At 43.3% G+C, this 27,907-nt stretch overlaps 1 protein-coding gene across 7 annotated transcripts; it reads left to right on the forward strand.

Annotated features, from left to right (window-relative positions):
• The first annotated feature begins 24 nt into the window (after nucleotides 1-24).
• On the forward strand, nucleotides 25-27,786 carry LOC5515967 (dystrophin). Of its 7 annotated transcripts, none has more exons than XM_032385818.2 (24): nucleotides 25-170; nucleotides 1,211-1,275; nucleotides 4,721-4,816; nucleotides 5,063-5,140; nucleotides 9,524-9,616; nucleotides 11,031-11,113; nucleotides 11,687-11,770; nucleotides 12,960-13,075; nucleotides 14,131-14,744; nucleotides 15,253-15,387; nucleotides 16,292-16,345; nucleotides 17,220-17,261; nucleotides 17,963-18,040; nucleotides 19,674-19,745; nucleotides 20,148-20,419; nucleotides 20,707-20,760; nucleotides 20,824-20,992; nucleotides 22,826-23,007; nucleotides 23,598-23,742; nucleotides 23,894-23,986; nucleotides 24,286-24,504; nucleotides 26,267-26,449; nucleotides 26,717-26,869; nucleotides 27,465-27,786. In XM_032385818.2, exons 1-24 carry the CDS (start codon nucleotides 104-106, stop codon nucleotides 27,744-27,746), a joined length of 3,429 nt encoding a protein of 1,142 aa, XP_032241709.2. In that variant the 5' UTR covers nucleotides 25-103; the 3' UTR covers nucleotides 27,747-27,786. The 7 variants fall into 7 exon arrangements, with proteins under 7 accessions (XP_032241709.2, XP_032241710.2, XP_032241711.2 ...); XM_032385819.2 differs by having other exon boundaries at nucleotides 20,839-20,992; XM_032385820.2 differs by lacking the exon at nucleotides 17,963-18,040.
• The last annotated feature ends 121 nt before the right edge of the window (nucleotides 27,787-27,907 follow it).

Consider the following 27,907-nt stretch of genomic DNA (forward strand, 5'->3'; position numbering starts at 1 on the left):
TTAATTGCTACTGGCAATCGACCGTATCGAATAAGACGTTTCGTTTACAAAAACGTGACACATCATTTTGCTGTCCCCCAAACGTACAACGGACTCTGTGTTCATGTATTCTGCTCAAAATGTCGAGAGTTCGAAGCAAAATGCGACGCTAGCACGTCGTTATCTCAATGGTAAGTCGAATGATATTACCGACTTTGGAAGTTTATAAAAGTTTTGAGATAAATATTCTACTTAAAAACGTTACAATCGAAGGCTTTACACTGCATTTCGTATTTGTCACTAAAAGTCTAGCATTCCCAATCGCCTCAAGTAACACCAAATAGGATGTCACAGCCTTTAACGGTTTTTTATGTGATAAATGACAAGAAGCTACCGAAAGCTCTAGACTTGTTTGGGTCGGTATAATCCATCTCGATTAATAACCTTAACAAATTCAACATGAAAGTTGATGACCCCTATCTTTGTCTGATAGCCCAAATATGTGTTAGCCTAAATATGTGTCGTTAGCCAAAATATGTGTTAGCCCAAATATGTGTTGTTAGCCTAAATATGTGTTGTTATTCTTCTGCACATTCCAACTTGATGTCTTTATCCGTTTTATAATCATTACCCACCAGGACTGGTAAGGCACAGATTTTATTGTTTATCCCGGTTGGTAAGTTAGTAGAGAGAGAATTATTTACAAAATCCATGACGTCTCTCACCCTTCCCCCCTCTCACACAAGCTGGTTTCATAATGTATTTAAATGTACTTTTAATTTTCTTTTATGTGTAAATGTCCTTTCCATATATAGAAATTTGGCTTATATCATATTTTAAGGCATTTCTAAGCATTTTATCGAATCAATCTGGAAGCTTATGAAGTTACCAATTTTAAGCAAAATGTAACTATCATGCAGTGTACAGCTATTTCAAAAAACGTTGTCAGTGCAAAAGCCGAATGACAAAAAATAGCAAATGGTAATTCTCAAACTAATCACTTTTTCTAGGTATAATTAGCCCTAAAGATTAGAGATAAGCAAACAGCTATTCGCATTTTCCTGCATAAGTTGGAAAAATGGTGAGTCACAACGTATTTTCGGAAGGCAGCACTATGCAATCCGGCAATTAAAAATTTCCATTTGCACAAACACGAAACAACGTATTTTGAAATAGGTGTATTATACACAAAGCTGACTGTACCTCAATAAGGTGTTGCGTTATCTTATAGTTACACAGAGGGAGGAAGTGCACAAGAAGGCCTTTACCAAATGGGTAAACTCCAGGCTCGCTCAGGTAAGAACTGCGCATTAAGGCCTTTACCAAATGGGTAAACTCCAGACTCGCTCAAGTAAGAAGTACACAAGAAGGCCTTTACCAAATGGGTAAACTCCAGACTCGCTCAAGTAAGAAGTACACAAGAAGGCCTTTACCAAATGGGTAAACTCCAGGCTCGCTCAAGTAAGAAATGCACAAAAAGGCCTTTACCAAATGGGTAAACTCCAGGCTCGCTCAGGTAAGAACTGCGCATTAAGGCCTTTACCAAATGGGTAAACTCCAGACTCGCTCAGGTAAGAAGTACACAAGAAGGCCTTTACCAAATGGGTAAACTCCAGGCTCGCTCAGGTAAGAACTGCGCATTAAGGCCTTTACCAAATGGGTAAACTCCAGACTCGCTCAAGTAAGAAGTACACAAGAAGGCCTTTACCAAATGGGTAAACTCCAGGCTCGCTCAGGTAAGAAGTGCACAAGAAGGCCTTTACCAAATGGGTAAACTCCAGGCTCGCTCAAGTAAGAATTGCACATTAAGGCCTTTACCAAATGGGTAAACTCCAGGCTCGCTCAGGTAAGAAGTACACATTAAGGCCTTTACCAAATGGGTAAACTCCAGGCTCGCTCAGGTAAGAAGTGCACAAGAAGGCCTTTACCAAATGGGTCAACTCCAGGCTCGCTCAGTTAAGAAGTACACAAGAAGGCCTTTACCAAATGGGTAAACTCCAGGCTCGCTCAGGTAAGAAGTACACAAGAAGGCCTTTACCTAATGGGTCAACACCAGGCTCGCTCAGGTAAGAAGTGCAAAGAAGGCCTTTACCAAATGGGTAAACTCCAGGCTCGCTCAGGTAAGAAGTGCACAAGAAGGCCTTTACCAAATGGGTAAACTCCAGGCTCGCTCAAGTAAGAAGTGCACAAGAAGGCCTTTACCAAATGGGTAAACTCCAGGCTCGCTCAGGTAAGAAGTACACAAGAAGGCCTTTACCAAATGGGTAAACTCCAGGCTCGGTCAGGTAAGAAGTACACAAGAAGGCCTTTACCAAATGGGTAAACTCCAGGCTCGCTCAGGTAAGAAGTACACAAGAAGGCCTTTACCAAATGGGTAAACTCCAGGCTCGCTCAAGTAAGAAGTACACAAGAAGGCCTTTACCAAATGGGTCAACACCAGGCTCGCTCAGGTAAGAAGTGCAAAGAAGGCCTTTACCAAATGGGTAAACTCCAGGCTCGCTCAGGTAAGAAGTGCAAAGAAGGCCTTTACCTAATGGGTCAACACCAGGCTCGCTCAGGTAAGAAGTGCACAAGAAGGCCTTTACCAAATGGGTAAACTCCAGGCTCGCTCAAGTAAGAATTGCACATTAAGGCCTTTACCAAATGGGTAAACTCCAGGCTCGCTCAGGTAAGAAGTACACAAGAAGGCCTTTACCAAATGGGTAAACTCCAGGCTCGCTCAAGTAAGAAGTACACAAGAAGGCCTTTACCAAATGGGTCAACACCAGGCTCGCTCAGGTAAGAAGTACACAAAAAGGCCTTTACCAAATGGGTAAACTCCAGGCTCGCTCAGGTAAGAAGTGCACAAAAAGGCCTTTACCAAATGGGTCAACACCAGGCTCGCTCAGGTAAGAAGTGCGCATTAAGGCCTTTACCGAATGGGTCAACACCAGGCTCGCTCAGGTAAGAAGTGCACAAAAAGGCCTTTACCAAATGGGTAAACTCCAGGCACGCTCAGCTAAGAAGTGCGCATTAAGGCCTTTACCGAATGGGTAAACTCCAGGCTCGCTCAGGTAAGAAGTGCACAAAAAGGCCTTTACCTAATGGGTCAACACCAGGCTCGCTTAGGTAAGAAGTGCGCATTAAGGCCTTTACCAAATGGGTAAACTCCAGGCTCGCTCAAGTAAGAAGTACACAAGAAGGCCTTTACCAAATGGGTAAACTCCAGGCTCGCTCAGGTAAGAAGTTCACAAGAAGGCCTTTACCAAATGGGTAAACTCCAGGCTCGCTCAAGTAAGAAGTACACAAGAAGGCCTTTACCAAATGGGTAAACTCCAGGCTCGCTCAGGTAAGAAGTTCACAAGAAGGCCTTTACCAAATGGGTAAACTCCAGGCTCCTCAAGTAAGAAGTACACAAGAAGGCCTTTACCAAATGGGTAAACTTCAGGCTCGCTCAAGGAAGAAGTGCAAAGAAGGCCTTTACCAAATGGGTAAACTCCAGGCTCGCTCAGGTAAGAAGTACAAAGAAGGCCTTTACCAAATGGGTAAACTCCAGGCTCGCTCAAGTAAGAAGTACACAAGAAGGCCTTTACCAAATGGGTAAACTCCAGGCTCGCTCAGGTAAGAAGTGCAAAGAAGGCCTTTACCAAATGGGTAAACTCCAGGCTCGCTCAAGTAAGAAGTACACAAGAAGGCCTTTACCAAATGGGTAAACTCCAGGCTCGCTCAAGTAAGAAGTACACAAGAAGGCCTTTACCAAATGGGTAAACTCCAGGCTCGCTCAGGTAAGAAGTACACAAGAAGGCCTTTACCAAATGGGTAAACTCCAGGCTCGCTCAGGTAAGAAGTGCACAACAAGGCCTTTACCAAATGGGTAAACTCCAGGCTCGCTCAAGTAAGAAGTACACAAGAAGGCCTTTACCAAATGGGTAAACTCCAGGCTCGCTCAGGTAAGAAGTACACAAGAAGGCCTTTATCAAATGGGTAAACTCCAGGCTCGGTCAGGTAAGAAGTGCACAAAAAGGCCTTTATCAAATGGGTAAACTCCAGGCTCGCTCAAGTAAGAATTGCATAAGAAGGCCTTTACCAAATGGGTAAACTCCAGGCTCGCTCAGGTAAGAAGTGCACAAAAAGGCCTTTACCAAATGGGTAAACTCCAGGCTCGCTCAGGTAAGAATTGCACAAAAAGGCCTTTACCGAATGGATCAACACCAGGCTCGCTCAGGTAAGAAGTGCACATTAAGGCCTTTACCAAATGGGTAAACTCCAGGCTCGCACAGGTAAGAAGTACACGAGAAGGCTTTCACCAAATGTCTAACCAAACTTGAACCTAATTCAGTTGAACCTATTGTTTTAGATATAGATTTATGTAGGTAGGTACAACGTTTGCCATGAATTGGTTCTTTTGTTATGAGACAATAATGAAATCTCAACAATCAGTGCCAATGAATTATTACGTGCAAATTTAAAAAAAGTATGGAATAAATTAGTTTAAAAAAAGTATCTTCTCCTGAACAAAAGGTCCAACGTATGCCGCCACTTGAAATAAGCTCGACACGAACCTGTTATATTGAATTGATTCGGTTTAAGTTTGGTTCGACGTATGCCATAAGAATTTAAGCCTAAGAGAGGATTATAAGCTGACTGGACTAGGATCCGAAGTCGAAATGATTGACAGGTTGTAAGATTCCATGCCGAAATGATTGACAGGCTGTAAGTTTCCAAGTCGAAATGATTGACAGTTCATACTTTACTATTCCAGGCAGATCCACCTATCGAAATTAAGAATCTGGATCGGGATTTCTGTGATGGCATAGCGCTCCTAAGTTTGCTGGAAGTTCTTCTCGATATTCGCACGGTATGTCAGACTGTCCTTCCATCATCCGTTCCTTTCATCCGTCTGCCTCTGCCTTCCAACATCTCCTAGCTGGCCCCTCTTATATAAAGTGCAATCATATTTTACATACTCTTAGCTTAGTATAATTCATTGCAGTAATTCTCCTATATCAATTAATTTTTTTTTAAATAAATTCTTACATAGCTATAGCTGGACAGCCTTCAGTAGAGGGTGATTAACTCGTACTTTTATTGTTATGTTACCTAGCAACGAGACGCAGGAAAAACAAGGGTCCATAGGCTGAACAATGTACAGCGTGCTCTACAGATCTGCAGCGAACACGGGGTAACTATATATATATATATATATATATATATATATATATATATATATATATATATATATATATATATATATACGCCACTAACTGCTTTTGGGTTACATAGGCGCAGAGGCTAACGGTTTTTTAACTTTTAAATGTGTGACTGCCTTATTACATTTAATTTTTGCGTCACTTTAATTCCGCGATTTTCGCGATTTTAAAAGATTCGCGAAAATAAAGTTAAGCGAAAATTAAGTGTCGTGAAAATTAGGATGCACGAAATTTAAGTGAGTTCAAAAGAAGCCTTTGGGGGAATATTGGCCGTTTAGTAAGCTGTATGGAAACACCTTGTCTATTTAGTCATCTAATGTACATATAGTACGGTAAGGGGTTGAGTTGGACTTGTATCTATAGATTTTTATGAAAACATATTTTTATGAAACCCACGCATCTTTTTGTTACAAATGGTTTCAGTTTTGATTATTACAGCACATTTTAATTCCACTTGTTTTGCTTGATTTTATTATCCCAAAATCGCGAAAATAAAGTGATCTGTTTTTTACGAAAAAAGGAAAATCGCAAAAATAAAATTTTGACGTCGCGACAATAAAGTGTAATAAGGTAGTCCAAAGTTAGCTACTAAACACACATACATTTATCTAGAATAAATATCAGCACGTCTCGGCGAGGGGAAATGATAAACAAACGTTATGCAACTCCTGCATAAATAAATATAATAAATATAAATAATAACAACAACGATAACAATAACGATAACGATAACAATATTGGTTTCATTAAAAAAGTCATTGCGCCTAAACAGCGAATTGCGATTAGTATTTACAATATATCTAATAAAAAAAACTTACTTTTACGTTTACATTTACATTTGGTGGGAAATGGGCCTTACAAGTCATTGCTAGCTACCTACGCTAAAAGAAACTGGCTATCTAAGTTAAAACTTGTGTGCGCTAGAACACATATAGGGTAAAAAGCTTTTTTCGAAACGTTCAGTTTTACATTTGAAAAGTGTAGGGCGATTAGAGAATCTGAGGGTGCGGCCGTGCGCGCTTATTCTAGAGGGTGGGATTAAGTGGCTGAGACGCGACGCTATCAGTTTCTCAAAAGTTCTTTGGGATAACGCGCCTGGAGTAAAGCGTAGTTGTTCCAAGAGAATTAACAGCATCATTGTAGCTCATTGTTGGCTCTATTATCTTAAAAACGCGCCTCAAGGACACCCTGGACACCCTCAAGTCTGTTTGACAGATGGGTTGCAGGGGCGTACGCAGGATTTTAACAAGTTGCAGTCAAAGCATTCAGAAGCTGAATAAAGGCGTGGCCCCTTATCCCGCATCCCCGTGAAGAATTCATAACTCCCGCTTTTGGGTTTGAAATTGGCGTCAATGCGTCAGACTTTTGAGAATATTACACGATCCTCTGTCATCCTCGATCTGAAATAGGACTTCATTCGTCGCGTGGCCCTGAATGAGTAAGCATTTGATTATTTCCCCTCTTAATGCAAATAAGATAGCCAAATTCTTTTGCAGTCCAGTGACTGCAGGCCTATAGGCTGCGTACGCCCCTGGGTTGTGAGTGAAGAATGCCACAAGGGGCAACAATATTCTAGAACCGACTTTATTAACGCGATGTGCACCGTCAGTAGATCTTTCGCCGGTACCCCACTTCGTTCAAGGACCCGAAAAATATGGGGGCGCTTAGCTGCTTTGGATATCATTTCATCGACATGGAGATCCCACTTGAGGTTGTTAGACAGGGTAACTCCGAGTACTTTATGAGATTCCACATTTTCCAGATCACAATTGTTCACGACTAGGGCGATGGGTGGGTTTGCAATCTTTCTCCCGAACTGTACACAAAGTACCTTGCGTTTTATAGGATTCAAGCTCATGTTATTACTCGATGTCCATTCCGCAATCGCATCCACCTCCGTTTGTATGATTGATGAGGTGCCGTGCGCTTGAACAATTTCTGAGATGGTCATATCATCAACATACTTCCAATAGGAGCAGGGTGGAGATACGAGCTTTAGGTCGTTTATCATGATAACAAAGAGAATTGGCCCGAGTTTTGTTCCTTGGGGGACGCCTGCATTCACGGGAAGCCACTGGGACACATGCTGACTAAGCTTGACGCATTGCCCCCTGTTGGAAATAAAACCGCTAATCCACGGTACTATGGAGAGGCGGACACCAAGATCGATGAGCGTTTTGACCACAATCGTATGGTCTATCCCATCAAAGGCTTTGCTGAAATCTAGGAAGCAAGCTCTCAGGTACACGCCCGGATTGTCAAGTTGTGAAAGCCAATTGTGGATGAGGTCAAGTAGACAGAAAGTAGTGGAGGATCCCTTTAGGCTTCCAAACTGTCGCGTGTCAAGGTGTTCGCCTACATCCTCGATCAACCAATTGACCACAAAATATTCTAAGGTCTTACACAGAATAGGTGACAGGGATATGGGGCGAGTATCGTTCTCGCTCTTGGGCTGCTTTACTTTAGGGATTGGCCTGATAGTAGAACCCTTCCAAATGGTGGGCAACTCACCCGAGCAGAAAGACCTGTTGAATATTTCGGTTACAGGTTGGGCCAGCTCATATGAAAATTCCTTAATTATCCTCGCTGGGATGTTGTCGGGACCCATCGCCTTGGTGGTTTGGACGTTGAGGAGTTTCTTTCTTACTACGTGCATCTGCACAATTGGTGTCGGCTCTGCAGATGGCAGGTAGGAAGGGAGGGCTGAAAGGTTCAGTGGTGCAATGTCTTCAGCAACAGTCGCTAAGTACCGGTTAAGAGTCACCGAGCTCAGATTCAGAGAGGACAGATCCATCGCGGGTAATGGTGAACTGGGATTGGTCATTGGAGCGCCCGGACAATGTATTCACTGTGCGCCACCATTCGCGGACATCGCCTGGTTGTGTGTGTTCGGCTTTCTTTGCGTAGAAATTACTTTTCCTAGATTTGATTTCCATCTAAACCTAACGTCTGTATTCGCGCCATGACTGGGTATCACCATAATGGAAGGCATGCTGACGTTTTTTATCAGTTGCTTAATATGAGCCGTGATCCACGGTTTGTCAGTTGGATGGAAACTAACTTAACTTTGCGGGGAAGAACCTGCCAATGGCATCGTTTACATCGGCGGTGAAACATGCAGCCAGACGATGAATGAACGTGATCTGATCGAGACCATCAAACCATTTGTTCTTACTTGCCCATAAGCCAAAGCCACATGGAAGAGAGACCCTATTGTTGTTGTTGTTGTTCCTAGAAGTCACGCGGTGCGTGAGCAGTGCGCGGTGTTGCATGACGTTAAAGTTTTTGCTGAAATTTCCACCGGTGACAGATTTGCACGTGCGGTGATTCTTACTGGGATGTTTTGATTCTGGTGGCTGCGTTCCGAGCTATTTGTTCAAACGCTATTGCTCAGGCTTTCAATGCAAATAAGATTCTCCGCATTAGACCTGAATAAACAATTTCGCACATCTTTCCTTCGTCTTGTTCTTGCACTAATCCTTACAGAGATTTGGCGGCAAGGTTTCGAAAAACAATAGTTATCAGAATACCGGTTTATTGTGCGAAGGATGTTTAGACGCTTCACTTTGTCAATAAACGCAGTGTTTGTGCTAACAAATGCCGAATTGTTCATAGCATTTCTCAAACTTTTTAGGTGACTTGCAGAGTATTTTCGCCATAATTATTAGTTGTAGGGCCAGGGAGTGGATGAACGTCTCCGCAGGTTAGGATGTAGATGTTCAAACCAAAGGATTGGTTGCACTCGGGCAAGATGATGGATGTACTGCCATGTTTATCCCAACGGACGATTGGGAACCTTGGGGCTTGCTCACTGCGCCTTATTCTCGTTAAAAGCGCTGCTTTTCTGCGCTTCGGCGTGTAGTATGGATGTTTATCTTGACACTGAAAGGCGGAGGTTGCTGAGAAACTTAAGAGAAAAGCAGCAAAAGCCAGGATACTACGCATCTTACGAAAAGCGTGGCCGGCCGCCATTAGTGCCCAGTCGCATTCTTACCCCCCCCCCCCCCCTCCCACCGCCCTATATTTTCAACAGAAAAGATATAAAAACTGTGGGTGATAGGGGCACAGCTGTGCTCCCCCCATTTTTCATAAGTCTCTGTATCATTTCCCCACATATATTAGGACACTTCCGCAACGACGACGCATACGGCATCAAAAACGGCGCGCGCGCTCATGAATTCAAATACCAGGGCATTATATTTATAAGCTACCCATAAAGCACTGCAGGTTACGATACATAGATCTCCAAGTGCAACGTTATTTGAAATAGGTATATAAAAACCAGGTTCGACCCTTATGCTGGATATTCTAGTCCGACGAGTCCTGAAGGAATCAGCCTCTTGTATTTTTTTTAGATCCAGCTGTTTGGTATCAGCGCGTCTGATATTGTCAACGGTACTCGCAAAACAACGCTAGGGTTGATATGGAATATCATCCTTCATTTCCAGGTAACAATTTCAATGTAATCTTTTTCAGGTAACCATTTCCAGGTAGCAGGGAGACTTTTGACGACCATTATTTCCTCGCATCACTTTTCTTCGTTCGTTTCGAGCACAAATACTTGAAGCATTTAAGGCCTGTTTTATACTTTCCTGTTGCTCTTTTTTTAAATAAATTTTATTACATATATACGTTTACAATTTACAAGACAACAAATTACGAGGTACAAGTTACAGTTTTTACACAAAAGGCGGTTTTCCCACTTATGATGTTCCGGAAGTTCCGTTTCTGTGTACCGGAAGTTGTTAAAGTTATTAGTTTATGATCACCAATTATGTAATATGTAATTAGTAATAGGATCGCGTATCATTGTACCAGGCACGGGGTGAACTCGGGAGAAAAAAACAGATTGTAAGACAGATTGGAGGGAGATTGAGAGCTGATTCGAATAAAGGGAGAAGAAAAGTCGGAGATCGTTAATTCAGAGTGTCGTTTGGTTCGATACATTACCAACACAATATTTCTTAACAAGTTTGCTCTTTTTTTACTTTACTCTTTCCCAGTTCATTTGCTTCTTTATATATTGCATATATATTTCTTTTGCTTTTTTAATATTTTTTATTCCTTTATTTAATGCTTTTCTCTTTTACAGTTCATATTTGTTTGCTTTTTGGTATTTTTTGGTATTGCTTTTTTATTTATTTTTTCTTCTTTTCTTTTTCTTTTAAATTTCATTTGTGTTTTTTCTATTACTAACAAAAGCCGTCTCCAGCCACAAGCCACGACTCAAGGGCATTCCACCTTCTCTCAGCTTTTGGTTTATTCATAGCGTATTCAATTTTAGCTTTAAAGCGTAAAATAGAGAGAAAGCTCTGAAAAGTAGAATGCGTTTCTTTAATGAAATGTTGCTCTAATTTATGTGCAACATTAGTATTGCGAATGAATAACACACTTCACAAACACGCTCTTAAATGTTTTTCAGCTCGTCAAAAATGTCCGACTACTAAACCACTTTATGTCATTAAAACTAAACATTTGGCGCATGCTTAATGATGATTGTACAGCAGTTTGTGGAGAGGTGATGTGATTGGAAACCATTTAAGTGTTGGTTGATGGAAACGCCTCCAGCATCTTAAATGATTTTTAACACAGCGTTTTAGCTGTTGTACATCGTCGGCGAATGTTTGTACAATATTTAAAAACCGCCGCAATAGAAAAGAATGTCAAAATGTATAATAGCAATCCCTTTCTTTTGTCAAGTCATGGCGTTGTGGACGAGTTTACTTTTAAACCCAAAATTATATAATTGCCTTTCTACAACCTTCCTACAACTTACTAATAGCCTAAATTTTATGAGTTTCAATTCAAAGTAATGACAAAGACTTTTACCTACACGGATCACTTATATGTTATCTTCCCCAGCTACAAAACCCAACAAAGAGCGACTCCAAGGACTTCAGCGTAGAGCGCGCCCTTCAGGAGTGGTGCCAGGAAAGACTTGAACGGTGAGCCATCCACCCGCGGTTAACCTTGTTGACGTCATCTACGCGCAGTAAACCTTGGTGACGTCATCCACGCGCGTTATACCTGGGTGACGCGGTAAGCTTTGGTGACGTCATCCACGCGCGGTAAACCTGGGGGACGTCATCCTCGCGCGGTAAACCTGGGTGACGTCATCTACGCGCGGTAAACCTGAACGACGTCATATACGCGCGGTAAACTTGGGTACCGTCATCTTCGCACAGTTAACAACCTACCCAAGTCAGTATTGGACGAGATGACAGCTAGTGTGGCTGACGTCATCTACGCGCGGTAAACTTGGGTGACCAAATGTTTTCGAGGTAAAACATGGTGACGTCATATACGCGCGGTCAACCTGGCTGACGTCATCCTCGCGCGGTAAACCTTGGTGACGTCATCTACGCGCGGTTAACCTGAGTGACGTCATCTTAGCGTATTAAAACTGAGGGAGTTGGCAAAGCGTTATGCCTCTAGACTCACCTTAATAGACTTTATAATTATAGGTAAGTAAAAAAAAAATTAAATAAACTGCTATCATAATAAATGTTGTCTCTTAGGTACAAAGATCTCGTCACAATACGGGATTTCTCCAAAAGTTGGCGTGACGGCCTGGCGTTTAATGCAATACTGCACTCGTATCGGTAAGTAACGCAACACTGCACATATATCGGTAAGTAACGCAATACTACACTCATATCATTAACGCAATGCTTCCCTCGTATCGGTAAGTAACGCAATGCTGCACTGATATCGGTAAGTAACGCAAAAACTGCTCTTATATCCGTAAGTAACGCAATCCTGCACTTATATCGATAAGTAACGCAATACTGCACTCATATCGGTAGGAAAGGCAAAAACTGCACTTTTATTTGTATGTAACGCAATACTTCGCTCATATCGGTAAGTAACGCAATGCAGCACTCATATTGGTAAGAAAAGCAATACTGTTCTGCACTTATATCGTTAAGTAACGCAATATTGCACTCATATCCGTAAATAACGCAATACTGCATGTATATCCGTAAGTAAAGCACTACTGCACTTATATCCGTAAGTAACGCAATACTACACTCATATCGTTTAAGTAACGCAATGCTGCACTTATATCCGTAAGTAACGTAACTCTCCTTACAGTCTCCTTCGAAGTCTTTCTGACCCCTGTCACGCAGTGCACTTGAGCTCAAGCGTATAGCGTGACAGGATCAGAACGACTGCATAGGAGACCACGCTCCTACAGATCACCGCTTGCCCTGTGTCTCGCGCGCTTGTTCTCGCTTGCCCTGTGTCTCGCGCGCTTGTTCTCGCTTGTCCTGAGTCTCGCGCGCTTGTTCTCGCTTGCCCTGTGTCTCGCGCGCTTGTTCTCGCTTGTCCTGTGTCTCGCGCGCTTGTTCTCGCTTGCCCTGTATCTCGCGCGCTTGTTCTCGCTTGCCCTGTGTCTCGCGCGCATGTTTAACATGTAATGTGCTTTCTGTTGGAGGCTCTAGTTCTTTTACTTTCAAAGATAAGCCCTGATGCCTCTTTACTGATATACCGGCAAATGACAATAGGCCATTCCAGCTATAAGAATGCGCGCGCGCACTCACCATGGAGACCTACCTCAACTACCGTGATGCAGCGCGCGCTTCGTTTGGTGTAAGCTTTAAAATGCGCGGGTTGTATTCTGAAAATTTAGGTAGTTTTCTATGGTAATGCGCGCGCAAACATAGATGGAATGGCCTATTCAAGATAAGTGGACTTTAATGATTGAAAACGCCAAAACCTCATAAAAAGTCAATCCTACCTTTATTGTTATTTTCCCTACACTGATTGTAATATCCTGTTATACTTAAGCGGGAGTTTGTTCGACTTCGGGAAAATCATTCAGCAGGACACCTTCACAAGACTGGATAACGCGTTCAGCACCGCAAACCTCGTCTGGTCGGTGCCCAAACTACTAGACCCGAGCGGTAAGTACCGAGTAGAGCCGAGCAGCTCTCGAATTCTACCAAGACACATTCCGTCTGGTCGGTACGTAATAAATATACTAGACAAGAGCGGTAAGTACCGTGTAGAGCCGAGTAGAGCCGAGCAGATCTCGAATTCTACCGAGACACATTCCGTCTGATCGGTACCTAATAAATATACTAGACAAGAGCGGTGTAAGTACCGAGTACTCACGAGTATTACCGATTGGTCGCCGAATTCTACCGAGACACATCCCGTCTGTTCAGTACCTAATAAGTATACTAGACAAGAGCGGGAAGTACCGAGTAGTCATGAGTAGAACCGAGCAGCTCTCGAATTCTACCGAGACACATCCCGTCTTTTCGGTACCCAAGTATACTAGACCCGAGCGGTAAAGTTCCGAGTAGAACCGAGTAGCTCCCGAATTATACACATCCCGTCTGGTCAGTACCTAATAAGTATACTAGACAAGAGCGGTAAGTACCGAGTACTCACGAGCATTACGGAGTGGTCGCCGAATTATACCAAGACACATCCCGTCTGGTCAGTACCTAATAAGTATACTAGACAAGAGCGGTAAGTACCGAGTGCTCACGAGTATTACCGAGTGGTCGCCGAATTCTACCGAGACACATCCAGTCTGGTCGGTACCCAAGTAAACTAGACAAGAGCGGTAAGTACCGAGTACTCACGAGCATTACCGAGTGGTCGCCGAATTATACCGAGACCCGAGCGGGTGTCGAGTGATCATGACGAAGTCACTAATAGTACAGATTGATTCCCGAGATTTAGCGAGACATATCACGGGTTGTCGATGCCCAAACTACTGTACCCGATCGGTGAGTACCGAGTCACTCACGAGGAGTGACGAGTATTCCCGAAATGACCACCCCAAGTATTCCGAATCCTATCTCGTGTGGTCTGTACCCAAACTACTGGACCCGAGTGCTGACTCACTGACGATTACCGAATGATCCCTAAAATACAGACATATACATCGTATGCTGTCGGTAAGGGAGAGTTTACATTCCTTAAACTCTGTATTCTATCATTGTAGATGTGGATGTAGAGAAGCCCGACAAGAAGATGATCACCATGTATCTGAGTTGTTTGTACGAGAAGATCATAGCAAACCCTCATGGTAACCTACCGGAAGGAATCACAAGCTCGGAGGAAAGCATCGCGTTACCGTCACGTGACGCGGAATCCGCCAATCAGGAAGAGGCTCCGGACGACATTGAAGGACTTCCGGTTAAGACGAAGAAGGTTCTAGAAGCTTCCCCTGCACGTATGGAACAGATATCTCCGTTGGACATTAATCTGAATAATATAGAAAACATAAATAGAGTTGATGAAACACACCACCTTTATTCTAAAGCTGATAACGAAACTTCTGCACATGACAAATCAAACGCAAATAACACTCAAGAACTACCGCTGGAAATTAGTACTGCTGGCCCTATGTCACAAACTTCCACAGCTGTAACTGAAAACGATCGAAAAACAGATTTTAAAGACATTTATCAGCTTCCGACTACCAAGGCTGATTCCAGTGCGCATGTCACAAAGGAAAAAGTACAAGTTATCAGAACTTCGGGCGGTCAAGGAATATCTGAAGGGTCACGTGTAACTCGAATAATAACAAAACGTACTGTGACAACTCACAAAGTGGTAAGTAACGCTTTTGTCACGCAATTCAAAGATAACTATGTCACGTATTATCTAATGCTTTGTGCATTTGAAGTCTGGTCTTGTTTCGATATTTCTCACGTGTTATTATGCAATAATGGAATAGGGGACTTGCGCTAAGAGTTCACGGGTGGCAAAATAGTGCGAACTCAGGCTCTTAGCAGCTTTTAGCGGCAAAATAACAGCACCATGAAGCAACTTTTTAGCACTTACGGATCTACCAGGAAGTTTCTTTTTCAGAAGGGCTTATTTTCACTGAAAGGTTTTATCTTTTCGTCCCCCTCCGGTGTGACGGCCGCAGCGATTCATACAAAAGTCAGGTGATTTCTTAGTGCCAGCAGCCTTTTAGGGAATTGTTACTTCAAAGGGAGCTGTCTCTTGTGTCACGTGAAGACCCTAAGACAATCTCCTTCAAATCCTCTAATATAAATAACATAATAATAACTAACAATACTTTAGAAGGGAACTACTAACTCTTATTTATCTCAAGCCTTCTTTCACTAACCCGCAAAGCACGAGGTCTAATCCTCGAGTGAAGAAAAAGGTGTTTTATCTAAAGAAGAATACACCCCGTAGCTCCCACGCAAGAAGCTCGCCCCAGTTTCCGCCAATTTCTATAGAAGAGGTGGGTTGAGCAAGAGACGTGTGGAGAATTTACTGGCGCCCTGTCACCATATTGGTGCGAATTTATAAGAAAAGTGATCACCACAAATGTCGAAAAAAGGGAAATTAATAGGAGCACCCTCGGGAATAAAATAGAATAATAAATAAATAATAGTAAATTACCATTTATATAGTGCTTATATTATACCAGCCCTGTTCTAAGCGTTTCACATTTAAAATCCTAATGTATCAATAATGACCCATCTTGGAACTGAGGATCACAAGCTTCTAGTAAGCTCACATACATTCAACAAGTCAAATTCAGGGCCGAGAAACAGAAAGATACTATCCATGTCTCGACCGGGAATCGAACCCGTTTCAGCAGAGGTGAGAGGCCCCATACGCTGTCGCGCTAACGCACTGGGCCACCTGTGGTGAGAGGCCCCACACGCGCTAACAAACTGGGTCACGCGGAATCCCAGGGTGTTGAGGTCACAGGCGCGACATGGACGCCCTTGGTACCCGAGGATGAAACGGTAACAAAAAAAAAAACAGATGCAGAGTTGATTTTGGTGGCATCAGGCGTCCTCGGTGTACGAGGCCCCATATTCCTTTGCGCGCCTTGCACCTCTCTCCACTTATACCTTCCTGCACGAGACTTTGATCACGAGGTACAATCGATAGCCATATCAGGTCATTTCAGCAAAGACGTCACTGAACGACGCACGGTAACCGGAAGTAGGGTGTGTTTGTTTTTGGCGCTACCGAAGCACTGGCGGGTTTCTTATGTAAGCTTGCGTGGTAGAGCAGATTCGTCACTTTCATTGAGTTTGAGCAAGCTTTAGTAAAGAATGAAAACGTTGAACTTCCTGTCCTTCCATCGTTGATTAACTTATTTGTTCTCTAACTTTGCGTTGTCTTAACAGACGAAGACAATAAGAATAAACTCCGTCTCCAGCTGCACGCCATCAACTTCCTCGGTAAGCATAGTGTTGTGGTTGGTCCTGTGCAGTGATTGTCTTATGCTTATATACATAAAAGAAATACTTGAATTACTGGATTGTTTCGGCAATGTTGCCTTTATCGGTAAACATGGTTTATCCACACTACAGCTCTAGGGAAAAAGGCCAACACAGGCTAAGTAGTATGTTATACGCCTATTTTGAAAACAGAGTAGTTTTTAGCTATAACAACTTTGTTTAACGCTAAGCCTCCCTCGCAGCCGTCCTGGAATCGTCAAGCCTGGTGTAGCTTGTGTTACTGGGGCTAATATAGGCTCAAGCGCCGCCTAAAGTCCCTTAGATCCTTCACTTATGGTTTACTATAGTGGCCCTAATAGCGTTAGGGCCACTATAGTGAACCTTACATGAATGACCTACCGTGTCGACGAGTCCGAAACGGCTGATACGGAGACTTGTTTTACAGGGAGTACCTCTCTCAACCGTGCCTTGCTTTCTTAAAACTTGTCGGTAGTATTTTTACATATCAATCAATCTTGTTTTAAATACTGTCGTTTTTCTAGCTCGCTCGGTCATTTCCTTATTATGCACATACCATAATTGGGAGTCCCGCTTCAATCAATTTTTTGCTTTTCTATCGCTCTGGAACTTTGTTAGTCGAGAATTTCCACGTAAACTTGCAGGAATTCGTGTTTACTACGATTTTGCTGGCAGCCATCTTGGAAATGGAGCCTAGTCCCTATCGTTTTGGAATATCACAGGTCCCCCGCGCTTGCCCCAGGCTCTTTTAGACCATTTAGAAAAACGACGGCCATTGATTTATATGGTTATACTTCACTCTTCCCTCTTGTTTCTATTATAGGTTAAGATTATATTTAACTTTATTTGTTTTCAGGTTTCTTTAGACGGTCAGGCTACTGATGGCAAAAAAAATCGGGTAAGAGGTTGTGATGATGTTTCTATTGTAACTTAGTTACGCGAATGATCTTAGTCACATGATTGAAGGAACTCAGCATGTCATACCAGCTGCGCATAGCTACGCGCATGTATTTTCAAGTTTCCTGTGGGCGACTTGGTGACCCTAAAAGCGGCATCCAAGCAATTCTTCCAAAATAACAAGCGGATGACCAAGAGAACTAAAGAGCAAACACGATAAAGTCTTATTAAAGGAAAGGGTTAGGGACCACATAGGCGTGACAACAAACACGTGAAATAGAAAAACGCGTAATAATTAACGCGTGACAAAATTCGCGTGAAACAAGAGCACGTGAAACAAAAACGCGTGGCAAAAATACGTGAAACCCAAAAGGCGAACGCGTGACAATAAACATGAGAAAATGAAATCACGTGACAAAAACCGCGTAAAATCTAACGTGACAAAAAAACGCGCTAAGTAACAAACGCGTGATAGTAATTGTGTCATAATATACAAGCGATACCCGACTGTGTTGCAATATATGATACTCTGTGAAATACTTTGTGAATACTTCTGTGAAACCTGTAATGCTACTAAGCACATTTGACAATTAACGTTTAACAATGAACGTGCGGCATCCGTCTGTATTGCAATTCTCTTGTCTTGGATGTCTAATGTTACTAACCACTTGTAATCCCTTAATGAATGCCATGCTTTGGTAGACGCGTAAAAGAAATCGCCACAGAAAGCAACTAACTCCGCTAACATACCCGTACAGCCGGCTGCAAACACTAGACGAGGTAACGATGGCAACATGACACCACACCAGATTCTGTTGTGATTATTCTGTACCCATATTTACTGTAGTCATTATTTATCGTGGTTGGTCGTTTTGGTAGTGCGACAATTGGCATCGCGAGACGGTATTGATGATCATATGCGCTTCACATGTGACTGACTTTACTCGTCCGTGGCATTTGTATAGCGCACTTTAACATACGAAACGATCAAATGCGCTTCACATGTGTGTGGTCAGTGTGTAGATACGGACTGCTCCATCCTGATTACGGCCATAGGGTGGGTTACTGTGTAAGCATTATAAGTATGGTACCATACTAAGTTTGCTACCTCGAGCCAAAGTCCCCGCAGCGGTTCTTTTACGTCACTCGATACAGGTTAATAAATTATGGTTTTAGAGAAGAGACTTCCGCATTCATTTTTTTAACACATTGACCCCTGAACCGGCCTGTACCGGCTTTGGGAAGTACCCACAACCCAAAAAATTCATAAATTCAAAATAAACACAACAAGATGAAGATACTCAGGCATCAGTCTAAGGGATAAATGGTCTTGCAGATATGCATCCAACCAAGGTGTTGGCATCTACTCTTAAGCCAAATAATAGCACAGGTTCTTTGACAAATCTCAAATCGAACAAGGAGAGAAAAGCAGAATCACCCCTCTCAATAAAACGCTCAAAATACCACACAAGGGAGAGAGATCAGCAAACACAGCTCAAGACACAAATAGATACCTTTATTCTGATCCTCCAGGTACATTTCCTTGGCCTCAAAACACAATGCCCATTCCTTGAAGGATTGTACAACCACGAAAATATGTTTACGTATTGCAAAGCATTCTGGGAGATACAGGGGAAAATTCACGAGGGGAGGGCCAGTCAACACTCCTCTCCCCAAAGTCAGATGGTTTTTTATAAGTCTTTTCACCCCGAAGCCAAACGAATCAATTCCAGGCCATACAGACCCAGAATAGCAGTGTAAACAATTTTGGAATCAATTTGGTTTCAGAAAAGACAGCATTTAGGAGAGCTGTGGTGATTCATTAGAAAATTATTTTCTCATCCGGGCAAAGCCAAACAAGAAAAAATCATCATGAATCCACCTTTGCTTGCAAATATCCATAAGCAAAGCACTCAATTATGCCCCAAAAGACTTCATGATGTCCTGAGACACTCTCCTAATATGCTCATAGCTGTATTTTTGATGAAAAATACAAGCAACCATCAACTTGTGCTGGCTTCAGCACATCGACGGGGGATTAAAAGTGGGGACCGCAAAGCACTGTTGGAAAGCTTGGATACCGCTGACTAGGTGCAGCTGTGTTTGACTTTGACGGGCTGTATAAAACTCAGAATAGGGGGGGAGGTATCTGTTTTCAGTCTGTTTTTTTGTAAATTCAGCTCCAAAAAAGCCAGGAGTCAATGGGTTAATGTATTTCTGTATTTGTTCTCACCTATTGGTAGAACCTTTCCTTTTCCTTAAGAGCCACATATATTAGCTTATGATGTTTTCTCTCAATAACTATTTCATCTTTCATCTATGTCAGCTAGCACCCCCCTACCTCCCTTCCTGGGAATTGCCATTTTACCTTATACCTTACTCTTCAATATAAACGCCTTGGTGATCACTGCAGGACTCGGATCTTCTCGAAAGAAGAGTCGATCACAGCAAGATGTACAGCTTCTCCTCTATATCTGATTCAGAGGTGAGTAGAACAGAAATATGTGTATTCGTCTGAAGGGAAGGGTAAACGAGGTTATGTCATGGGGTGAGAGGAGGCGAGGTGTAGATTAGGGCTATATCTCCTCCCCATAACATAAACTTTCTTCCCCCTCCCTGATACAAAATCTGATCCATGCTACCCTCCCCTCTCCTACCTGATCGACCGAGCTCCCCCCCCACACACACACAACATAACCTGGTTTCCCCTCCTCTACCCTCGCTTACCATAGACTACTCTATTCTCCCCTCGCTTACGGCGCTTATTCGATGGAAGCGCTTATCTTTTATGTTCCCTTCCTTAAACGAGGCGCTCAATCGAGCAGAGGGAGGAGGCGCGGTGCGATGCTATTATTGTAAATTTTAAATTAACAGCGTTTTTTGTCAGTCTTCCCCAGAAAATAATGATGATGATCTCCTCAGTCAAGATTCTGCTATCGGCGACATGGGGACGATCATTTCCCGAGGGCCTCAAACTCCTTATTCAGCCAATTTAGCGAAATCAAAGTCGGATACGACGATACACCGTTTACGCGGCGAACCCGACCCGATTGCTTCACGAGAACAGAGGTCAAAGCTGTTAAGCTCTTCAAAATCAGAATCCGTCCCTTTGATGAACGAATCTTGCCGAGATTTCCCCTACAGTCCTAAAGATAAAACGTAAGTCATGTTGTTTTACAATTAGTTAAAAACAACGAGAATTGTAGAAGCCCGCTCGTAAGGCCTAACAGGATTGGCTGGATTACCTCATTGTTCTATTGTATTCCCGTTCTATTGTTTTGTTTCCCATTCTTTTGTTTGTGGTGCATCAATCCAATGTGGTGAAATCTTCTGATAGCTTCTACATGACTTTTAAAAACTCAGGTTATTATGTAACTCTCTTCGAAAAAAAATTATTGTATTTTCATCTTATAAGTTCGACCTATAATTGTTTGTATTTATTCCAGTTATAATAAAACAGTTTTGCTTGCTGATTTGAAAAAGCGAGGCTTTAGAACAAGGTGAGAAATGCTAGAAAATACCATATGTTGTTGTTGTTGTTGTTATGTCGTTGTTGTTGTAAGTAATTTCCCTTGCAGTGGCAGTAACACTAACATCGACTATGAAGCATACTTAGACAGACGCCTAGAAGACGCCGAGTCATCCATTACTGATCTGGAACAGTGCCTTCCCATGTCGCATAGCGACAGCATTGACCTTGGCTTCGCAAAGAAGACCCTCGACGAAACTAAGGTACATACTAGGAGTAGCCAACCAGGAGGATGCGCCGGGAGCGCGCGGTCATTCCTTATTGAAGGGTCGTCAAATAGTGTTATTCCATGATACCTACGACTGCGTATCACCCCCACCCCCCTCTTTTCCGAGTAATTAGAGAGCTTAAGCGAGTCAACACGAACGGCTTAAAAAACGGCGCGCGCGCTTACGTATTGCTGAAAAACGACGTTGACGCCCGTGACCGCGCGCGTAGAACGTCAACGCAGTTTTTCAGCTATTCGTGCGTGCGCGCCGATTTTGATGCCGTTCGTGTTGACTTGCTTAACCCATTGACTCCTGGCTATTTTTTAGCTGAATTTACAAAAAAACAGACTGAAACAGATACCTCCCCCCTATTCTGAGTTTTATACAGCCCGTCAAAGTCAAACACAGCTGCACCTAGTCAGCGGTATCCAAGCTTTCCAACAGTGCTTTGCGGTCCCCACTTTTAATCCCTCGTCGTTGTGCTGAAGCCAGCAAAAGTTGATAGTTGCTTGTATTTTTCATCAAAAATACAGCTATGAGCATATTAGGAGAGTGTCTCAGGACATCATGAAGTCTTTTGGGGCATAATTGAGTGCTTTGCTTATGGATATTTGCAAGCAAAGGTGGATTCATGATGATTTTTTTCTTGTTTGGCTTTGCCTGGATGAGAAAATAATTTTCTAATGAATCACCACAGCTCTCCTAAATGCTGTCTTTTCTGAAACCAAATTGATTCCAAAATTGTTTACACTGCTATTCTGGGTCTGTATGACCTGAAATTGATTTGTTTGGCTAAAAAGACTTATAAAAAAACCATCTGACTTTGGGGAGAGGAGTGTTGACTGGCCCTCCCCTCGTGAATTTTCCCCTGGATCTCCCAGAATGCTTTGCTATTCGTAACGGTATCCAAGTGGTTTCACAAGCCTCCAAGGAGTAGACATTGTGTTTTGAGGCCATGGAAATGAACCTGGAGGATCAGAATAAAGGTATCTATTTGTGTCTTGAGCTGTGTTTGCTGATCTCCCCCCTTGTGTGGTATTTTGAGCGTTTTATTGAGAGGGGTGATTCTGCTTTTCTTTCCTTGTTCGATTTGAAATTTGTCAAAGAACCTGTGCTATTATTTGGCTTAAGAGTAGTTGCCAACACCTTGGTTGAATGCATATCTTCAAGACCATTTATCCCTTAGACTGATGCCTGAGTGTCTTCATCTTGTTGCGTTTAGTTTGCATTTATGAATTTTTTGGGTTGTGGGTACTTCCCAAAGCCGGTACAGGCCGGTTGAGGGGTCAATGTGTTAAGCTCTCTAATCTTGGTGAAACGCCAGAGGTGCGACTCCTGCCCCCCTCTTCTATTTTCAGTTAATAATATCGGAAATAATGACCGAAAGATGAAATCGTTCATCTACATAGTAGAATGACGTAATTTTATTACCCCTCTGGATATATATTCTGGATTTACTTCACATTTATTTTACTTCAAGTCCTTGCGATTCTATCCTCGCTTGATATTTGCAAATACCACTTGAAAAGCACATCACAAGTGAGAATCGCTCGAACCTAAGCGCAGCAAGAACTCCAAGCAAAACTCCCTTTTCATTGCGTTTTTTTTTTTTCACATTTTCTCTAAAATTATGGATAGCGAAGGCGTGTAGAATGAACCAAGAGTTACTTGTGCTATTTGTTAACCAAGTTATTTCTGTTTTGCTGTTGGGTTTTATAGTCATATTAGCAACCAACCAGTACATGAACGTTATAGTTTAAGCTGTACACGGACTGACCCATGAAGGCTAAACGACTTATCAGCTAAACGTCTTAATCATGTTAACAGGTCGTCGTGTACACACTAGACAAACTAAAGTTTGGGGTACAAGACGTCATCAGACTTGGACGCGGATTAGTTGACGACGGTTATTTTGACGAGAAAACGTCACACGGTTTCACTCGGAGAATCAACATCCTTGAGAATCGTCTGAATGATTTGAGAGCACATAGTAGCAAGGAGATGGCAAGGTACTGCAGGAAAGATAGAAAAGGGTGGGGGCGGGAAGGGGGGTTACTGTTGGGAGAAGGGCGGAGGCGAGGTGTACTTCGGGACGATGGGAGAGGAGCTGGGCTTAGGGGAAGTAGAAAGGAGATGGGTAGATACTTTAGGGAGGAAAGGTAAAGATGATAGTGAGGGGGAAGTGGGGGAGGGGAGAAGAAAAGAGATCGTCTGGAACTTGTTTGGAGAAAGGAGGGAGGGTTTTAAAAGTACAATCGAAGGAGAGGGGAGTAGCAAGGATGATTTTTGGCTGGTCAAGAAACTACTAGGAGTAGAAACTAGTAGGAGTATGCCGTGGGACATGAGGCTAGGGGTAAGCAAGAAGGCATGGTATTCTGGGAGGAAGTGGGATGAAAATGATACTGAGGAGGGGGGGGGGAGGGGGGATAGCAGTAAAAAGGCCAGGTATGCTGGGAGAAAGATGATGGCAATTAACCTGAAGGAACCTAAGAGTAATTGGGTAGCAGATGATTGGGGATTGGATTGTAGGCTAGACTTTTCCTTTCTGTGTTAACGCTGAATTTATACAAAAATAACACTCGTCCCGTTCAATTCAAAGGCTGTACGATCTGTACGTCATCCTGCTGAGACAGAACATCGACAGGATACATGATTGGCTTTTACGAGCGGAGTCCCGGATGACGCTGGACGACGGTATTGGTCCAACGCACGACGACGTTCTACAGCAACAAAAAGAACATTTCGTGAGTATTCCAGATATGGAATCACCCCTTCATTTGTTACAGGGACAAGCAGTTGTGTGGTTTTTAACTATCATAAGTATCATCCAGTTAAAGCGAAGTAATATAAATCATTTTGATGCAATTTTCAATGCATTTTTTTTACTATTTTCAGGAGTTCCAGAAGGATCTTGGTGTCTTTTCCTCGATCAATATGATTTTTGAGATCGACGTAGAAGATCTACTTCTAGACAAGCATCTGAGTGAGGTACTTAGACAAGTACATATCATATTTGGAATTTTATCAATATGAGCTGCATACCACATTTGGAAAAGCCTGCAACTTGATCTTATAACCACCATATTTGGTAACCTTATTGTGGACCGCATACAAAATTTGGAAATTTGCTTATGAATTGCGTAAAAAATTTGGTAATTTTCCAACTGACCTGCCTACCATTATATTGAAGTTTGCTTTGCGAAATGCAAACCATATTTGGAATGGTGCCAAGCTATTTACTGCAAACATGCAGTTAAACTAATCCAAAATTTCTCCTTGTTTGACAGGAGGTACAGTCGGCGAGTGAGCGGTGGGCGAAGGTGTTTAACTGGGCGGAGGAGAGGAAACAGCGACTGAACGAAGTGCTGTTTGACTGGGAGCAATTACGAAACTCGGAGCGGGAAATATTGGAATGGATGAGGGAGCGCGAATATGAACTTGAGGTCGTGGGGAGTACTGATATAACGAATGGCGAAGAAGTTGCTGAACACATTCGAGTTCTACAGGTAGGGGATGGGAGGCGGGTCCCTTGTGTGGGGTAAGGGGCGGGTGTGCTTTTAGTGGGGGTGGGTAGGGAACGGATGTGCGTGTTTGAGGGGTAGGGGGACGGGTTTCTTGTGTGGCGGTAGGGGGACGGGTTCCTTATGTGGGGGTTGGGGGACGGGTATGTGTTTTGTGGGGGTGGGTAGGGGACGGGTGTGCGTGTTTGAGGGGTAGGGGGACGGGTTTCTTGTGTGGGGGTAGGGGGACGGGTTCCTTATTTGGGGGTAGGGGGACGGGTATGTGTTTTGTGGGGGTGGGTAGGGGACGGGTGTGCGTGTTTGAGGGGTAGGTGGACGGGTTTCTTGTGTGGGGTAGGGGGACGGGTGTGCGTGTTTGAGGGGTAGGGGGACGGGTTTCTTGTGTGGGGTAGGGGGGCGGGTGTGCGTTTTGTGGGGGTGGGTAGGGAACGGGTGTGCGTGTTTGAGGGGTAGGTGGACGGGTTTCTTGTGTGGGGGTAGGGGGACGAGTGTGCGTTTTGTGGGGGTGGGTAGGGAACGGGTGTGCGTGTTTGAGGGGTAGGGGGACGGGTTTCTTGTGTGGGGTAGGGGGGCGGGTGTGCGTTTTGTGGGGGTGGGTAGGAAACGGGTGTGCGTGTTTGAGGGGTAGGGGGATGGGTTTCTTCTGTGGGGTAGGGGGGCGGGTGTGCGTTTTGTGGGGGTGGGTAGGGGGACGAGTGTGCGTTTTGTGGGGGTGGGTAAGGAACGGGTGTGCGTGCTTGAAGGAAAGGGGGACGGGTTTCTTGTGTGGGGGTAGGGGGACGGGTTCCTTATGTGGGGGTAGGGGGACGGGTATGTGTTTTGTGGGGGTGGGTAGGGAACGGTTGTGCGTGTTTGAGGGGTAGGGGGACGGGTTTCTTGTGTGGGTAGGGCGGTTGTGCGGTTTTAGGTAGTTGGGGCACGTGTGTGGAGACAGTTGTTGTGTGTTTTGGGGGATGAAGGGTAGTGATCTTGTGGACGTGGGGAATGCGGGAACGAGTCGGCGATGACGTTGCATAGCATATTGGCGGTAAGGGTGTTCAGCGATGGTTGGATATGATTGGTTTGTGTATTTGTCGTCTTGAGGAGCAAAGTCATGCGATGAATTCGCTGAGCACATTAAGCCGTTTTTGTGTTAATTTTATGGGGAAGGGTTTGTAAATGATAGGATGACTGTCTTAATAACGCAGACTGGGATTGGCTCAGTATTGGGTAGTCAAATCCCGACTTTTTCATAGAGTATACTGTAGGCCTCTCGATTTCCCTGATAAAGGACTATAACGGGGAGGTCATTTTTTATACCACATATCATAAACCTGTGTTTGGGGCCTCTTGAGATGCCTTTGGTATTATCTTCAATGAAAATACTTACACACTAACCCACACTGTAATTATTGTAAACTGCAGACTGATAAACTAAGTCAGTCTCTTCTGAAGACTGATGAATGCTAATTGACACTATTTTAAAACAAATGTAATAACACCCATAAATGTAATAACAGCCATAAATGTAATAACACCCATAAATGTAATAACACCCATAAATGTAATAACACCCATAAATGTAATAACACCCATAAATGTAATAACACCCATAAATGTAATAACACCCATAAATGTAATAACACCCATAAATGTGAACTACCCCTCCTCCCCCCAAAAATACCAATTACTACAAATAGTCCTGTTCATTAACCAATATGGTTCACTGAAGAGCGACTTTTACATTATACTTTTACTTATACACTAGGACGCGGTAGACCAATTGAATCAAGGTGGTCGACGGTTGGACACACTTCGTAACATCAGCGTACGTCTCATAGCAGATGCGCAGTACAGCGACTCAGTGGCTCAGCGAATCAAGAGCGAGGTGCAAGATTTTGATGACTGCTGGCGATCAGCACTCGAAAACACAACCAGCCGCATCGCCCAGGTAAAGAAAGCCGTTTCTGTTGAGTATTGTGGTGGGCTCAAGAAGGTTTTAAGAATTTTTGTTGACCGCGAACGAGCTCTGAACGTCCAGAAATAAGGCTATTAGATTGGCTAAATTCCTCTGGTCACGACAGCATGCCGGGGACTAGGGAGAGAAAACAGAAAAGCCGGATACTAGGGATTAGTACCAAAATCGCATTCCAGGAAAGTCAAATGATGGGTCCTATCAATCATTCCTATTCCAATCCTTTTTGTCTGTTTTTATCAGCTAACATGTGCTCGAGAAAGGTTCTTGGAAATGTCTGCTTTGGTACAAAACGTCAAGGAGTGGCTGTGTGGAGTCGAGGATATTCTTAGAAAATCTAACGAGTCTACTGGAAAACAGAAAGACGAGGAGAGGTCGTGTTTACATGAGATTGAGGTGAGTAGCAGCATCAACCATCACCACCACCACCATCATCATCACCATCATCATCATCATCATAACATCACGGGCGATAAGAAAATTTGAATTTCAATCAGAATCGTTATTTGTGTGCATCTAGTGAAGTATTGATATCCGCTAAACTCGAGCCAACCTACACTTTTCTCACCCTTTAAAATGATCCCAATTTACCCTCCGTCCTTTGAAAAGCCCTAAAAAAATCCTTTAAACCGCCACAAACCCCGCTATTCGCATCCAATTCAGTGCGCTGCAGATGCATTCCTAGGATTGTCCGAGGAATGACTTTTTTGCCGCCAAGGGGGGATGCGCGCGCACCCTGCGCACCATGTGTCCTGCCTGGCGGTTTCAAGGATTACATCATCGTTAAAAATGGTAACGTTATCATTATTGCTAACACCATCTTTATTATTGCTAACACAAAATCATCATCACCATCTTCTTCTTTAACAAAATCCCGAGCTATTCCTTTTAGTACAACTAGCTCGTAAAAGGAGAGCATTGACTCGCCTGTTCATTGAAATAAAGGCGCCTCCTCTCAAGGAAGGAATAATCGTTTTTCTTTTCCATGCAGCTGAAATACGACCAACGATACGAAAAGCACCTAAAGGTTGACAGAATTACTCAACTCGAGGCGGCCATTGCCGAAGAGATCGATCAGCCTTCCCATGATGCAATGCACTTGGTCACCACTAATTTGATCAAAAGATACCAAGAGGCGTGCGAGGGACTGGAGAGGAGAAGAGAGGGATTACCGCTGCCTCAGCACGATGACTGTTGTCTCATGAAATATCTTAAAAGGAGAATAATGTTCGGCGGCTATCCTGAGAAGTTCGCAAACTTTTTCACTAAATGATAATTGTTGTTGAATGAATAATAAATGCATTTGTTTTGTATGTGTTGACGATGGTATTGAATCAAATTTGCAATTGAAAAGCGCAAGCGAAAAAGCAGACAAAAATAAGAAGAAAAAAACGAGCAAATATGTTTTTTTACAATAAACGAATTAAGCAATCG

This window comes from Nematostella vectensis, chromosome 14 (genome assembly GCF_932526225.1).
Source record: "Nematostella vectensis chromosome 14, jaNemVect1.1, whole genome shotgun sequence".
NCBI classification, from domain to species: domain Eukaryota; kingdom Metazoa; phylum Cnidaria; class Anthozoa; order Actiniaria; family Edwardsiidae; genus Nematostella; species Nematostella vectensis.